At 41.3% G+C, this 15,000-nt stretch overlaps 2 protein-coding genes across 2 annotated transcripts in view; both read left to right on the top strand.

The window, feature by feature from the left end:
- Positions 1 to 620, top strand: part of slc26a6.2 (solute carrier family 26 member 6, tandem duplicate 2) — a gene marked incomplete at both ends in the record, with an annotated part of 27,596 nt that extends 26,976 nt beyond the window's left edge. The window contains 1 exon segment of the mRNA XM_083656494.1: positions 597 to 620. Within this exon segment, the coding sequence (XP_083512620.1) occupies positions 597 to 620 (24 nt within the window).
- A 9,821-nt stretch (positions 621 to 10,441) lies between these two features.
- LOC310794699 (uncharacterized protein) lies at positions 10,442 to 12,881 on the top strand. The gene is made up of 4 exons (XM_083656706.1): positions 10,442 to 11,067; positions 11,336 to 11,441; positions 11,813 to 11,934; positions 12,246 to 12,881. The coding sequence occupies exons 1-4, from the start codon at positions 10,454 to 10,456 to the stop codon at positions 12,559 to 12,561; spliced, it is 1,158 nt and encodes a 385-aa protein (XP_083512832.1). The 5' UTR covers positions 10,442 to 10,453; the 3' UTR covers positions 12,562 to 12,881.
- Positions 12,882 to 15,000: the final 2,119 nt, after the last annotated feature.

The following is a 15,000-nucleotide window of genomic DNA, read 5'->3' on the forward strand; positions in this document are numbered from 1 at the left end:
CAGTCCCAGCATGTTCATCTAGTGAGCCTTAAATAACTGGGACTCCTGTCTGTCGCCAACACACACACACACACACACACACACACACACACACACATCACACACTCACACATACACACATACATAAACACGCACACGCACACACACACACACACAAACACACGCACACACACACACACACAATATAAACTGTCAAGAGTTGAGACATCAGTATATGGAAACTGAACTGATGTTCTGTATTCTATTTTTGACCGACTTGAATTTTTGTGGTTTTGTTTTTTTTATGAACGTTTTCTGTTGCCACATAATCACAACACTGATTATATATTTATCGAAATGTGGAAAATATGCCAATATTTATGAAATGACACAGAAATACACTGCATCCTAAGCTTGACTCTATGACCTGTCTTTGTATGCTTTGTTCATTGCTGGCCCTCTCAAATAAACAAAGAAAGTCAAGTCAAGAATCATGAGTGTGCAATATTTTCTCTCTGCTTTTCCTAGGCTATAGCGCCCTCTGGGGTTTCCCTCTATGTCATTACTATGTATGTACTCCCGATTACTTCTCTTCTCTGATTATGTGCAATTCCCAGTGTACCCACCATGTTGACATCTAATTGCAGAGCACAGTAACTTTTTGACAGCCAGCCAGCAGCCTACACTATAAGCTACTATGTAATGTTATATTCTTCAAATGTGGGTTATCATTCATTCATTACATCATACTATAGTTTTCTCTTGCAGTTTTCTAAGAAAAATTTAGCCCCACTACAACATTTGTCATTCTTTCCAAGTAGCTACTTATTCAGAAATCAGGGAAAGCCAAACTGAAGCCACAAAAGTTAATTGAGACCCACTGGTCTCATAGGTTGTAAGTATTTATTTAACATTTACTAGCCAGCCCAGGACAAATCGTGCGTTCCTTTATCACAAAATAACTGGGATGTGGAGGCTAAATGACATCACATCCGTTTTGTTAGTGTTCCAATTGCAGAAAACTTGAGCTGGGAGGTTCGCTGTTCATTGGTCAGATCCAGTCGCTAGCCAGGCTAGCCATTGTTAATAACAATTGACAACATGGCATTTTGCGCATACAAACACTGCAGCCTCATGTCCACACAGATAGAAGTTAGGCAGTGCTGTGTGTACAGCTGATTTAATGAGACACAAAAAAACAAAAGTGCTAAACAATATTACTACGATTACTACTACTGTTGTTGCGCGGCGCAGCCATCGTGGATTTTTGAGGTTGGGGCTGCTGAGACTCCTACGAGTTTGGAATGGGAAATACCAGCTCTGATGACGTCACCGCCCAGCTCATTACCTTTGAAGTCGTAAGATTACCAGTCCCCAGTTATAAAGGAATGCACGATAAAGTTGTTTTATTTTCTTCATTTCTCCCATTTTAAATAAATGCAACAATTAGCAAATGTGATCAAGGAAACAAGTTCAAATTTGATTGTATAGATTTCTTTCGACAGTACATCAGGTCTCCGTAAAGACCTTCAAAAATTGCCAATGCCGACTATATTTCAAGTCGTCATGGCGGGGTATTGGGTAAAGTTTTCAACCAGCAATAATCACGCCTCAGATAAACTTCATAGGCTACGATACTGCCACTGCGCAGGGATGAGCTCGAAGTAGGACCGGGAGGGGAGTCTCTCCGCTGCATGACGCTCTTCGTCATGGTTTCTCTTATTTGCATACAGTAGTAGATTACTTAAATTAAAATAAACGCACATTTTAATAATAAAAAAATAACCAACCTCTGACAGTCTCAAGTCTCAAACCCACCCGACCTTTAATCAGAGATATATTGCAATTAAGATCCCCTGCAGGCTGGCAAAAGAAAGATAATGATATACTAACTACATTACCCAGGCGTACCCGGGCACACACGCGCATGCGCACACACACGCAAAGGGGGATTGATATCACAGCTGTTTGAGAGACCTTTTACTATCCATGGAGTCAAATGTGACTGGAAAAAAATAACATTGTAGAAGGAATCTAAATCAATGTCGGTCAGATACAACATTCTCAAACAAATGAAGAAGACAGTGGACACACAAGAAGATCAAAGAAAAGAGGGGGATCGCTGCTTGCTTGTGTCATGCGCACAGCGGCTGAAATGTGGAAGAAGCACTGTAATAATTACTACATTTCTTTCAATAATCCTAAACCGACTATTTATCATTTGACTACGATATGACGTAATCCCCTCCAAGGGGAAAATGCGTTGCCTTATATAGACTGTCGGCATTAATACTGCTGCTGTGCTGCTTTTTTTATTCCACAAAAAATTAGTTGAAACTCATAATGTTCCTCTCCACGGAAATCTTTAGTAAAAGGCGAGACAAGTAGCTACTTATTCAGAAATCAGGGAAAGCCAAACTGAAGCCACAAAAGTTAATTGAGACCCACTGGTCTAATAGGTTGGTTGTAAGTAGCCTAGTTATTTAACATTTACTAGCCAGCCCGGGACTAAAATTGTTTTATTTTCTTCATTTCTTCCATTTTAAATGAGGACATAAATTACCAAATCTGATACAAATTACAAAAACTAGAATTCTGATTGCATTGTAGTAGTAGCCTATAGATTTCTTTCGACAGTACATCAGGTCTCCGGAAAGACCTTCAAAAATTGCCAATGCCGACTATATTTCAAGTCGTCACGGCGGGGTATTGGGTCAAGTTTTCAACCAGCAATAATCACGCCTCAGATAAACTTCATAGGCTACGATACTGCCACTGCGCAGGGATGACCTGGAAGTATGGACCGGGAGGGGAGTCTCTCCGCTGCATGACGCTCTCGATCATGGTTTATCTTATTTGCATAGGCTACATAGTAGATGGTTTAACTTGAAATTAAAATAAACACACATTGTATTAAAAAAAAAAAAAAACTCTGACACTCTCACCCACCGACCTTCAGAGAAATACTGCAATTAGATCCCCTGGCCTGCAGGCTGGCAAAAGAAAGATAATTATATACTAACTACATTACCCAGGCATACCCGGGCACACACGCGCATGCGCGCGCACACACACACACACACACACACACACACACACACACACACACACACACACACACACACACACACACACACACACACACACACAAAGGAGGATTGGATCACATCTTGAGAGACCTTTTACTATCCATGGAGTCAAATGTGATTGGAAAAAAATTATATTGTAGAAGGAATCCAAATCAATGTCGGTCAGTCCAACAACTTTTATTTTCTTAATTTCTCTCATTTTAAATAAAGACAACAATTAATAAATGTGAAATAAAAATAGATCTGATTCTATTGTAGGCTATAGTTTTCTTTTGACAGTACATCAGGTCTCCTTAAAGACCTTTGTGGGATGTCAGAGACCTCATATATCTTCTCAGGATTCAGGTGTTGAGGAAAAATCCAACTGCAATGTCCTGCTGATTGATCAATAATGACATATCCGTTTTAAATGTTCACAGGAGGTCTTTTTATTTCCACAATCTTGTCTCCGTGCACGGAGGTCTCCTCTTGTCTACATTTGACAATGCAAGAGCCCCGCATTATTGTTTACTTCACATCATATACTGAAACTATCGATGCCCGCCCTCTTCTCGTGGAGGGGCAGTTCTTTCCATTCATCCATGTAGCTAATCTGATGTTCACTGGAATACATAACAAATCCAGTCTATAGTCACAACAAGACACAGGTTCCCACAGGAACCTCTATTCCCATAGACACTTCCCAAAACAAGACATATGTTCTCACAGAAACTTACATCTTCTGCATTGCTGAAAAACACAGTTCACAAAATACATCTTAGAAGGGCCATAATTAATAATTAATCAATCAATACACACTTGATCAATAATTTACCATTACAATTCCACACTTTTGATAAGAATAAATCATTATTATCAATATTAAAAATAAATTATTGATAACAAACTATAAGTTCAAACACAGTCAAAGAAAACTAACATAACTATTATCCTTAACTTGTTAGAAAAAAATGTATCATCTCACACATCTATATAGATTAAAATTTCCCTATGTGTTCACAATCACAATTAATAAGTCCTTCATTTCGGTTACTTACTTAATACTTAATACATACTTATGTTACAATGTATCATTTGCTCAAATCAAACTCTTGGCGATGCTAAATATCAAATTAAGCATGATTATTTACCCAAGATTTCATATCATAAACGAAGTGTGTCAGAGGTCAATGGCCTTTTTTATTGTTCCACACTTTTTGGCATATTTTTTTCTTCTTAAAAACACAGTTTACACATTTCTGGTAATTGGCTCCTGTTCACTGGTGTTGGATCCTGGTAGTCGAAGTCACTAAATCGTTTTGGCCCGCCTCCCACTTCGTCCTCCACTATCCACTCATATCAGCAAGCCGCTATTCACATTTCATACAAAAACATTCTCACAGGCTACAAATGTTTTTTTCTTCTTTTTTTTTTCGGGTTTCTTACTACAATTGTTGACGATTTCCAAACCTCTGGCAGACATAGGCTACACACCAAGTGCACTTTGGCATGCAGCCCACTCAGAGGCTGGGAAATTGAACCCACGACCCAATTTTGATGCAAATGGTCAATCTAGTCTATTTTACAAGTCCAAGTCATGTCTCAAGTCTTTGTCCTCCTCTCCGCTCTCCAGTCTCACTGGAGTCCCCTTTCTCCTGTCTAACTGGTGTACAATAACATTGCCTTCAACGATCACACACCTTTCACCGTCAAACATCACTCATTCACACTGTGTTCACACTCCCCTGTCTCCCATGACTCCAAAACGCTTTTTTTAATACACATGATCACAGTTTTTACACAAACCACGCAAAATACGACTCTCTGCATCCGATTCGTCATGGGGAAACCGTCTGTGGTCCAGCTCACGCATGTGTGTGTGTGTGTGGAAAGCCTAAGCTAATTGCGCTGGTGGAGAATGTGGGAGGCTGGATCTCAGCATCTGGCATTGGAGATCGTCCCATGGTGATTGTCCAATCTGCTTATCTCAGTCTGCTTGTCCATCTGATTGTCTCAGTCACACAGGCACACAAAACACATACACCACAACAACAAAAACTTAAAAACAAAACAAAAAACAGACACAAAAACAAAAGCTGCTTACCCCCTTTGACAGATGCGTTATATAACGCATGTGTCAATTAATTTAGCAGTTTTTCTATATACTTATTTTTTAGAGAGAGACACCCTTTAACTTTCTCTGCCTCTCTCAGTCCTCTTGGGAAATGTGTGTGCGCTATGCACTGTGGTTATCTGGAGGGTGCTGCGCTTCAAGGCTTCAGGCCGAGAAGCGGGGGGGGGGAAGAGAAATCTCAGTGTGTTCACAAACATTTACCTTTTCGCTTGGCAATAAGGGTTTTCTAGGCTAAACACTCACTTTTCCTAAAAAAAAACATAACTTCTATTAAACAATACTGTACTAATGCAAAAAAGTACTTTTGCTCTGTGTGCATTGCATGTACATAATGTATACAGTGTGTGATTCTCTTACTAAAACAATGGTTTGTCAAACAGCTGTAACATGCAAATGTTCATGTGTGTCATTACTTATCTGCTCATAATTGGTGTCTTTGGAGGAAGTTCTGCTGTGAACTCCTCCACCCTCAACTGGCTTGCGTCTCCGGCCGTGTCAGTCTCTCGCCTGCTATTGACCAGCGCCTCACACCCTCTCCGCTCCGTCTTGATTCGCTTCGTTGAGTCCTCTCCGCTGTTACTGTCCAGGTGGCGTCAACCTCCGGGCCAAGCCTATGAATCGAAAACTCCACGGCAGTCATATATTCTTTTACAGCAAGCAAACCACTCATATGCATTTCTGTAGCCGTCACACCGGTGTGGTGAAACACTTACACGGGAGGGAGAGATTTTACTCTCTCCCATTGCTGGCCGCTAGCTGCGGTGTTCAGGGCTGTAGTGGCTGCTGGTACGGATGCTGCTGCCGGTTCCCTGGCTGAAGCCTGCCCGGAGTGTTGATCGTCTGGCTGGAGCCTGGACCGCTGGTGGTCTTCAGTGTAGTTGAGCCTGGCGCTGACTCTCAGTCTGCTACATGGTGGTGGTGAGGCACGGGTCAATTTCCAGGTTGAGACCTTTTAAGACACATTAAGAGACACTAGCGAAAGATTAAACTCCTCACATAATAAATGATATGTATGGCCGTATGTATTGCTTCTGGCAGACATACTTTCTTTTCCCCTTCATAAATGTGTTGCTGTTGTTTTTCTGTGGTTCTTCAAAACCACCTAGACCATAACTTTTATACAGTCTATATTTCCCTCTAAATGTGGCGTGTAGGTCTGCTTGAGACAAATGTGCTTTCCCTGGTGTGTATTTACACAAACCCATATTTATACAAACCCATAGCTCCTCGTGAGCTTTCTCTAAACAGCTGTGGTTTTGTTTGTGTGTGCGAAATCAAAACCAATACCTTGTGATATTACCAATAAAAACAAAATAACAACCAATCCCTCTTTTGTAGGCAGGTATGGGTTAAAATAAAACATAACTGTGGATTCACATAACAAAATAAACAACCCTGTTTGTCCCCTGCCGGCCGGCTTATCTACACACATATGAACGTTTAAGCCCCAAAATAAAAAGTTGAATTTGAATGTTTAGCCCCTGTTTAACGCTTGCATCCCAAAACAAAAAGTTCAATTTGAATGTTTAGCCCCACAAAAAAGTTTAACTTGAACATTTAGCCCCAAAACAAAAAGTTTAGTTTGTGAACTTTGTGATTTTTCTTCCTCTCATTTTTCTCATTTGGAAATTTCTCATTCATATCTCAGTCATTTCCCATTCATTTCCCATTCATTTTTTTCATTTTTTTTTCTTCCTCAATGAGCCTCACTGCTCAGTTTCACCCACACTCTCCCCTTTTTTTTATTTCATTTTTTTTGTTCAAAGGAAAGAGACCTTTTGAAAACAACTTTTCTTTTTTTTTTTCTTTTTCTGTAAATGAATGGTAAGAATTTTCCCAATGCTTTGACTTTGTAATTGTATCCCTTCTATTATATCCACATATAATTTATACCTCCTTTCGCAAAACCCAGGTCCGGGTATGTGTTTTTTTTCCACTTACTGCAGTTTTTAGACGCTAAGTATACCTTTCAACTTACGTCGACGCCAAGTGTACCTTTCAACCTGCGTCTTTACTGTTTGCCCGTCGACAAACAGGCCGATTTTTTCTTCTCTAAATCTTGCCCAAATATGAGTCGGCTCTAGTAAGCTCCCTTAGGCGTGCGCTCTAAGCTACGGCAATAGTGAGTTTTATCTAATATTATCTCACGCGAGCATCCCCAGGACACATCGCACTCCCCTCAAAGGCAAAAGATTTCCCAGGCAGAAGTTACATCCGTTTTCCTAACGCAACGCCTCACCCTCTCGGCGGTGAGTATATCCGATAACGGCGATAGTGAGTTTTATCTAATATTATCTCACGCGGGCATCCCCAGGACCCCGCACTCCCCTCAAAGGCAAAGAATTGCCCAGGCAGAAGTTACATCCGTTCTCCACTACACAATCCCCCAGACCTGCAGCTTTTAACAGTAGTTACAATTGTCTATTTTTAGAACCAATTGTATAACATTATTCTAAATTTCACAGCTACTCAATTTGACATAAAACCTATCAATCAACATTGCATTCAGTGTGTATTTGCCTCACCAGGTTCCGCAGATCACAGCGCTGGGCTACATTCCTCCGCATGTCGACTCCTGCTCTCTTAGCATTAATCGAGCTTTCAGGTCCAACTTTGACAGGAGGTTATCACCAGTCGACATGCCAGAGGTCCGCATCCCAGTCGTGAGATCCCGGACGAGCCCCCAAGTTGTTGAGGAAAAATCCAACTGCAATGTCCTGCTGATTGATCAATAATGACATATCCGTTTTAAATGTTCACAGGAGGTCTTTTTATTTCCACAATCTTGTCTCCGTGCACGGAGGTCTCCTCTTGTCTACATTTGACAATGCAAGAGCCCCGCATTATTGTTTACTTCACATCATATACTGAAACTATCGATGCCCGCCCTCTTCTCGTGGAGGGGCAGTTCTTTCCATTCATCCATGTAGCTAATCTGATGTTCACTGGAATACATAACAAATCCAGTCTATAGTCACAACAAGACACAGGTTCCCACAGGAACCTCTATTCCCATAGACACTTCCCAAAACAAGACATATGTTCTCACAGAAACTTACATCTTCTGCATTGCTGAAAAACACAGTTCACAAAATACATCTTAGAAGGGCCATAATTAATAATTAATCAATCAATACACACTTGATCAATAATTTACCATTACACAGGATCGGGTTGATCAAGCCCGTTTCTGAACTTGCCCGTGACGACCACCCATACCTCCCATAAGCATCACTGTCTTTAGCCCAGGTGGCGTATTACCGCGCGAGGACCCGACCCCATTCTCCGTGCTACCAGCCTCGGTTAGGGTTCCACAGTTAGCCTAACTTTTTAAAGTAGAACAAAATAACAATGTCTTATCGGAACATGTGATTCATGTCTAACGAAGGACGCGGAAATGTTTTGGGAAAGTGGCAAATATGACTAAAGATAGGCAGCTAAAACTTCTACATAGGCTATGCGCTTTGCATTATGGGAAAATGACGACCACGCCTTTGCCTTTTGAAACAAAACGGTTTCCTATCATAGGCTACTCACAGTTTCCTTTCACCTTCACCGAAGTAGCCAGTAGGCTACTAAGCTATGTGTTTTGCTAGCGCTTGTAGCCTACAGATGAAGGTGGGATATTTAGCCATAATTCTGTGGCTTTTCGTTTGATACAGGGGCAGGGCTGCTTGTACGCACGGCACGCGCACTACCCCCTTTCGGGAGAGCCAAAGTCAAGCCCACTTCCGGGTTGGGCATACGCCACCAGCGTTATTTCGAAACGCTACGCACCAAGAGCTTCGATCGGCCATTTATTTTCCCATAGGACGAATCAGCGTGACGTCACTGACACCCAAAAATGCGTAACCCCGCGGAAGTTACAGTTTTTCCTGGTTGTTTAAACATATTCCCTGATTCACTACCTCACTCCCTCAAAATCCTAAACACAAATCTCAAGACTCACACACAAAATGCTAAATCCTACACTACAAGCACACTTTGCCCTCAAAACTCAAGCACAAAATGCTAAATCCTATACTTCCTTTGCACAAGCACACTTTGCTCTCAAAACTCAAACACATACATCATACGAGTAGACATTCCAAGCACTCATTGAACACTGATGTGCAAAATGGAAAACACTATAGTATGAATGGAAAACACTTTATGAATGATCAGGAGAATTATACCTTTGCATGTTCATGTTGTAGGCTAGCATTTTCTCCTTTCGTAAAATACCCAAATATAAAGCAACAGAAATGTAGTAAAAAAGAAAATATTATACTGTATCTCAGACCCAACAGCAAACTGAATGGAATGCAATACAAATACATTCTTCCCCAAAACACAAAAACACAAAACACGAGTGTTTTGTGCTTAGATTTTTGGGGAAACAGACACCATTGAACACTGATGTGCAAAATGGAAAACACTATGAATGGAAAACACTGTAGGAATGCCTTAGCAGTGGAATCAGGACTTTGCATGTTCAGTGTTTCACCTGTTGGATGTGAAATATCGACATATATTGTTGTATGTACTGTATACCCAAAGAGCAAATTGCACAACAGCCTTTGGAGTTTAGGAATGTGATTGGCAGTGTGTTCTGAGTGAACATCAGGAGTGGAAAATCAGGAAGAGTGTGCAAGATATGGAGAATTGTGTTTAGTGAGCTGAAAGATGTGTGGTATGGAATGGGAAGATGTGTCTAAAGCAGGAAAATGTGTGGTATGGAATGGGAAGATGAGTCTAAAGCAGGAAATGTGTGGTATGGAATGGGAAGATGAGTCTAAAGCAGGAAAATGTGTGGTATGGAATGGGAAGATGAGTCTAAAGCAGGAAAATGTGTGGTATGGAATGGGAAGATGAGTCTAAAGCAGGAAATGTGTGGTATGGAATGGGAAGATGAGTCTAAAGCAGGAAAATGTGCTTGGAGTTTAGCAGAATTGGTTTAGCAGTTGGTAAATGAGTTAGGCTACGTTCACACAGCCATAGTTAGTGCTTGAATCTGACTTGTTGCTCACATCAGATTTTTGTGTGTGGCTGTTCACACAGACTTTTTAAAAGTGGCCCATATCAGACTCCAGTGTGAACAGATCACGGACATGAAGTGACCCGCATGCGCAGAAGAACAACAATAACGTCACACGCAGCGCACTGCTGTTCTACGTAAACCCGGAAGAAGACAGCAGTAAACATGGCGGTAGCTGACGATGTTGTTTCATCTGTTGTTCACGGTTTAATTTACAAGTTATTGTCCAGTGGAAGCCAGCGAATACGGGAGCAGATGATAGCGAGGAGGAGGAGGAGGAGAAAGAGAGCAAAACTCTTAATGGTGGCTTTCTGTGGAGCAATAGCTGCTACTTCTGTACAGAGGAGTTTGTGGATGCGGTCTCGAAGCCAGGAGTGGTGGGACCGTGACGTGCATGCCTACACTGAAACGGAGTTCATCAAAAATTTTAGGATGTCACGGGCTACTTTCAACTACATCTGTCACCGCCTCTCCACAAGACTCTCACGGCAAGACACTCACTACAGACGACCCATCTCCGTGAGAAAGCGAGTAGGAGTCGGCCTGTATTGGCTAGCAACAGGGGAGGGTTACCGCACCTTGGCTAACCTGTTTGGCATTGCAAAGTCCTCTGTTTGCGCAATTGTCCACGACTTTAGCAAGGCAGTGCAGCATGTCCTCATGCCTGACTACATCAAGCTACCTGAAGGAGATGAGCTCCGGGAGGTTCTTCAAGGCTTCCGAACGAAGTGGGGTTTCCCCCAGTGCGCTGGAGCGATTGACGGGAGTCATATCCCTGTCATTGCCCCTGAAGACAATCATGTTGACTACTTCAATCGTAAAGGCTGGCATTCGGTTCTTCTGCAGGGGGTTGCAGATCACAAGTTCTGGTAAGCCTATAATATATATATATATATATATATATATATATATATATATACACACATCTATCTATACATAGGCTACATACTGTACATACATACACACACACACACACACACACACACACACACACACACACACACACAGGACACACACACCATATTGAGTATATTTACATGTGTATTTTTTTAGTACTCTTCTCATTGATAATTGAATATTTGGCCTAAAAAGTAGATTAAATATTTGTATGACAACTCATTACATGTTCCCTCACAGTTTCACCAACATCTACATTGGATGGCCTGGAAGCGTCCACGACGCCAGGGTTCTTCGGAACTCCAATATCTACGCAAAGGCAGAGAGAGGGGACCTTTTTCCACGAGTAAGTTTTTTTCTGCCACCCTCTTCCCCAATTTGGAGACAGAGAGCATGTGCTATGTTATTTTCATATTGCAGTTTGTTACAACATAATATGGGGTAACAATGGGTGGACTTTGGCAAATTGGCAAAGGACCGCCTCACCTATCTTTGCTTGACCATACCCAGAGATCCTAAATTAATATTTAAGTTGAATTTTGGTGATAGCATCTCTACAAGCACAGAAGCACCCTATATGGATGGTAGCACCACAACAATAGTTGATATCATATGTATGTGTTTTTCTTTGTTTTCCCATCCCGTGTCTGAGCTTGACTGTTTTTGTTCATATGTTGATAAAAATAAAAGACTAATCTTATATTTCCATCATCTAAGGACACTGAAGAGATCAATGATGTCCATGTACCGATCATGCTGCTTGGTGACCCTGCGTACCCCCTGCGAAGCTGGCTGCTCAAAGGGTACACTGACACAGGGAACCTGACAGCTGAGCAGAGGTACAGAGTCCATACAAGGTCCTTATAGTCCAGTGACCATCAGTGGCTGTTTTGATACGTGACATTTACCAGCATTAAAACTCAATATTTAAATTGACATGGGACAAATAGTTTCCCGTCCAGCACACAGGATTGATAGTAGAATAGACTTGGTTAAGGCACACTAATTCACACGCAATTCAAATTTGATGTTGGGGCAAATTTACATTTGAAAATGAATTTTCTTTGCGTGAAGTCCTTGAAAATGAAAAAAAAAAGTGTTTGATAAAGTACTTGAATTTCATCTTGTAATGTCTGTATGAACCCTGCAGGTACTTCAACGAGCGACACAGCAGGGCTAGAATGACAGTGGAATGTGCATTCGGCCGGCTGAAGGGGCGGTGGAGGTGCCTGGGGAAACGCCTGGATGTTGACATCTCTGCGGTCCCCACCATCATAAGTACATGCTGCACTCTCCACAACTTGTGTGAAAAGCACGGTGAGGCATACGAGGAACCTGCTCCATCTGCTCGTCAGGACGACAGAGTGGCGGAAGCAGGGCCACCAGATGTTCAGCCAACGAGAGTCAGAGAGGCGCTGACAGAACTTTTCCATAGCCAACGTCTTGGATATCGTGATCTGGCATAAGTGCTGTATTTTGAAAGGCTGCATTGCAGTAAAGTGATGTCATTTTCTGAACTTACCAGACTTAGGCCATGTTCACATTACAAGCAAATCCGATTTGCTGCTAAAGTCATTAATCATCATTATATTGATTGGTTTCCCAAATCTGATTTGGGAGTGTGTCCGCACTGCCACAAATCTGATTTTCAAGTTGGATCTGTGTGTCCAGACCTTGTGGTTTGGGACAGGTGACACAAATCAGACTTGGAGCATCCAGACTCATATAAAACCAATCTGGATAGAATCATTAATAGGTCACTGAAGTTCACAACTCAGATTTGGCCTCCTAGTCTGAACATGGCCTTATATTTCAAAATATTTTTTGTAAAGAGGTTAAATCAATACAGCCCGTTAAACTATTCTCTTTTGTGTGTGTGTTTTTTACACCTACACCTCATCTCCTTCCAGTTATCCATTTCTCATTTGTTTTCAGAACAGTTCAGGAGTGTTTCAAGTAGTTTGTTTTGGTGACATCTTTGTTGCTCAGTACTCGCCACTGTGGCGTTTATGCACTGCACTTTCTAGAGATCACATGTCAATTAACAGTGTGAGCGGAGCTCTGGTGTCTTTTGTAGAGTTTTATTTCCTTTACCCACTTCAGTCAGTCATATAGGAGCCGGAGGATAAAACGTCTCATTGTGTAAATATTGTGTGAAAGCATCAATAGTCGGGGAAGTAAACAGTTTTTGCATTTTATTTTGATCAGTCTTAACAAAAGTGCTCTTAGCATCTCACATGTGGCTTAGAATTACATAGGAACATTCTAAAAATGACCAGATGACTGCTAGCTGAATGACACAAACAGCTTTAAATAGACAAACATAACATTGTAAACAAACAAAACCTTCACAGTGTGATGTAAAAAGAAATGTTTTAAATACAAAAAAATACAAAAGCCAGTTCTGCTCTGAAACATTTCACCAAATATAACAATCAGTCTATGACTAACACAGTGCAATTCTCAATTGATGTAAACAACCAGTCAAAATTGTTAGGTGTTGGAAAAGAACAAAAAAATCCATACACTGGATGTTGTAAATAAATTAAATGAAAAATACTGATTGTTTCTCAGTTCTCAAGTGTTCAAAATGAAGGATTCAGGTTTAATATTCAAAATAAAGTTACCAGGCTTCAGGGTTTTATAACACTACACTCCCGGTCAAAAGGTTTAGAACATCTACATTTTCCCAGCTATTGAAATTTAAGTTTATTTTAAGTTGAATTTAGTGTACATCAAAACTGTAACAGGTGAACAGTGTCAGACAATCGCAATTATAATGAACCTTTAAATAGAATTGTGCAAAACCTGCAGTCTTTGTATTACTGAAAACAATGAAAATGAAAGAAAACCACTGAACAATATACTGATCTGATTCCTTAAACTATTCTGGCTTAGTTTTCCTCATCCTCTGAAGGATGGTAGAAGGGTGAATGTGCTGAGGCTTGGCTGAAGGTATGCGGAGCCAGATTCTGCAGGTGTGCTGGCACCTGGCTGAATGGCTGACCCAGATCTGGAGGCTGTGCAGGGGCATGGTTGAAAGCAACCAGCTCTTGCAGGAAGGATACAGGCTGGTTGGTTGTTGGTTGTGGCTGAGGTGAAGCCATGTGGAATGGAGGCTGGGTAAAGCTGTAACTCTGAGGCGGTGGGGGTGGGTTGTAAAGGCGTGGAGGCTGGACTGGTGCTGCCTGATAGAAAGGTGGATGTGAGGGTTGGCTTGACCTTTCAAGAAACTGTGTGAGCATTGAGAACATTTTGAGCTCATGCTCATGTTGTGCGGCTTGCATCCTCATGTGAAGATCGCTGTCGTCTGTGTTCAGGGCACTGCTAATCTTGTTGGCGAAGACTTCAAGTGTTGTTTCCATTTTGGTTTTTCTTTTTCTGCTCTTGGCAGATGTAGCTGTAAGGAGGAGCAAGTGTTTAGTAAAAGCCACTGTAGCAGAACTACAAAAATAAATAATAAGGGTGGTAGGCCACTGTAGCTGTTAGAAAGAGGAGCAGGTGTTTAGTCAAAGCTATTGTAGCAAAACTACAAAAATAATTACCAGTAGGCTAAAATGTATACTTTTACTCCATTACATTTCTTCCGTTACTCATTACTACAAAATACATTTTCACCAAATTTGGTAGTCTGCAAGCAAGCAGGTTTGGAAAATCAGTGCTCCTAGCTTGCAAGTTCCAGTAATCACGATGCACACTCCATTCCAATTATTGGTGGTAATGCACCATAACTGTACTTTTACTGAAGTGTGGCTTTCATGTACTTCATCGACAGCTTAGTACAGAACACAGTATTGTACACAAAACAGTAATGGGTGGATTGGCTAAGCATCCAATCAACAGTGTTAACTAGTGCTTTTACAAAAGCCAAAACATTGGGTCCCTTACTTCCACAGGAGTTGGTG

This window comes from Poromitra crassiceps (assembly GCF_964638095.1).
Source record: "Poromitra crassiceps genome assembly, chromosome: 20".
NCBI classification, from domain to species: domain Eukaryota; kingdom Metazoa; phylum Chordata; class Actinopteri; order Beryciformes; family Melamphaidae; genus Poromitra; species Poromitra crassiceps.

What these genes read in the sequence shown, in the direction of transcription:
- LOC310794699 (XM_083656706.1), top strand. Translation starts at nt 10,454, where the DNA reads ATGATAGCGAGGAGGAGGAGGAGGAGAAAGAGAGCAAAACTCTTAATG. An exon ending in GTTGCAGATCACAAGTTCTG is followed by an intron (nt 11,068 to 11,335) that starts GTAAGCCTATAA and finishes GTTCCCTCACAG; the next exon opens with TTTCACCAACATCTACATTG. An exon ending in GAGGGGACCTTTTTCCACGA is followed by an intron (nt 11,442 to 11,812) that starts GTAAGTTTTTTT and finishes CCATCATCTAAG; the next exon opens with GACACTGAAGAGATCAATGA.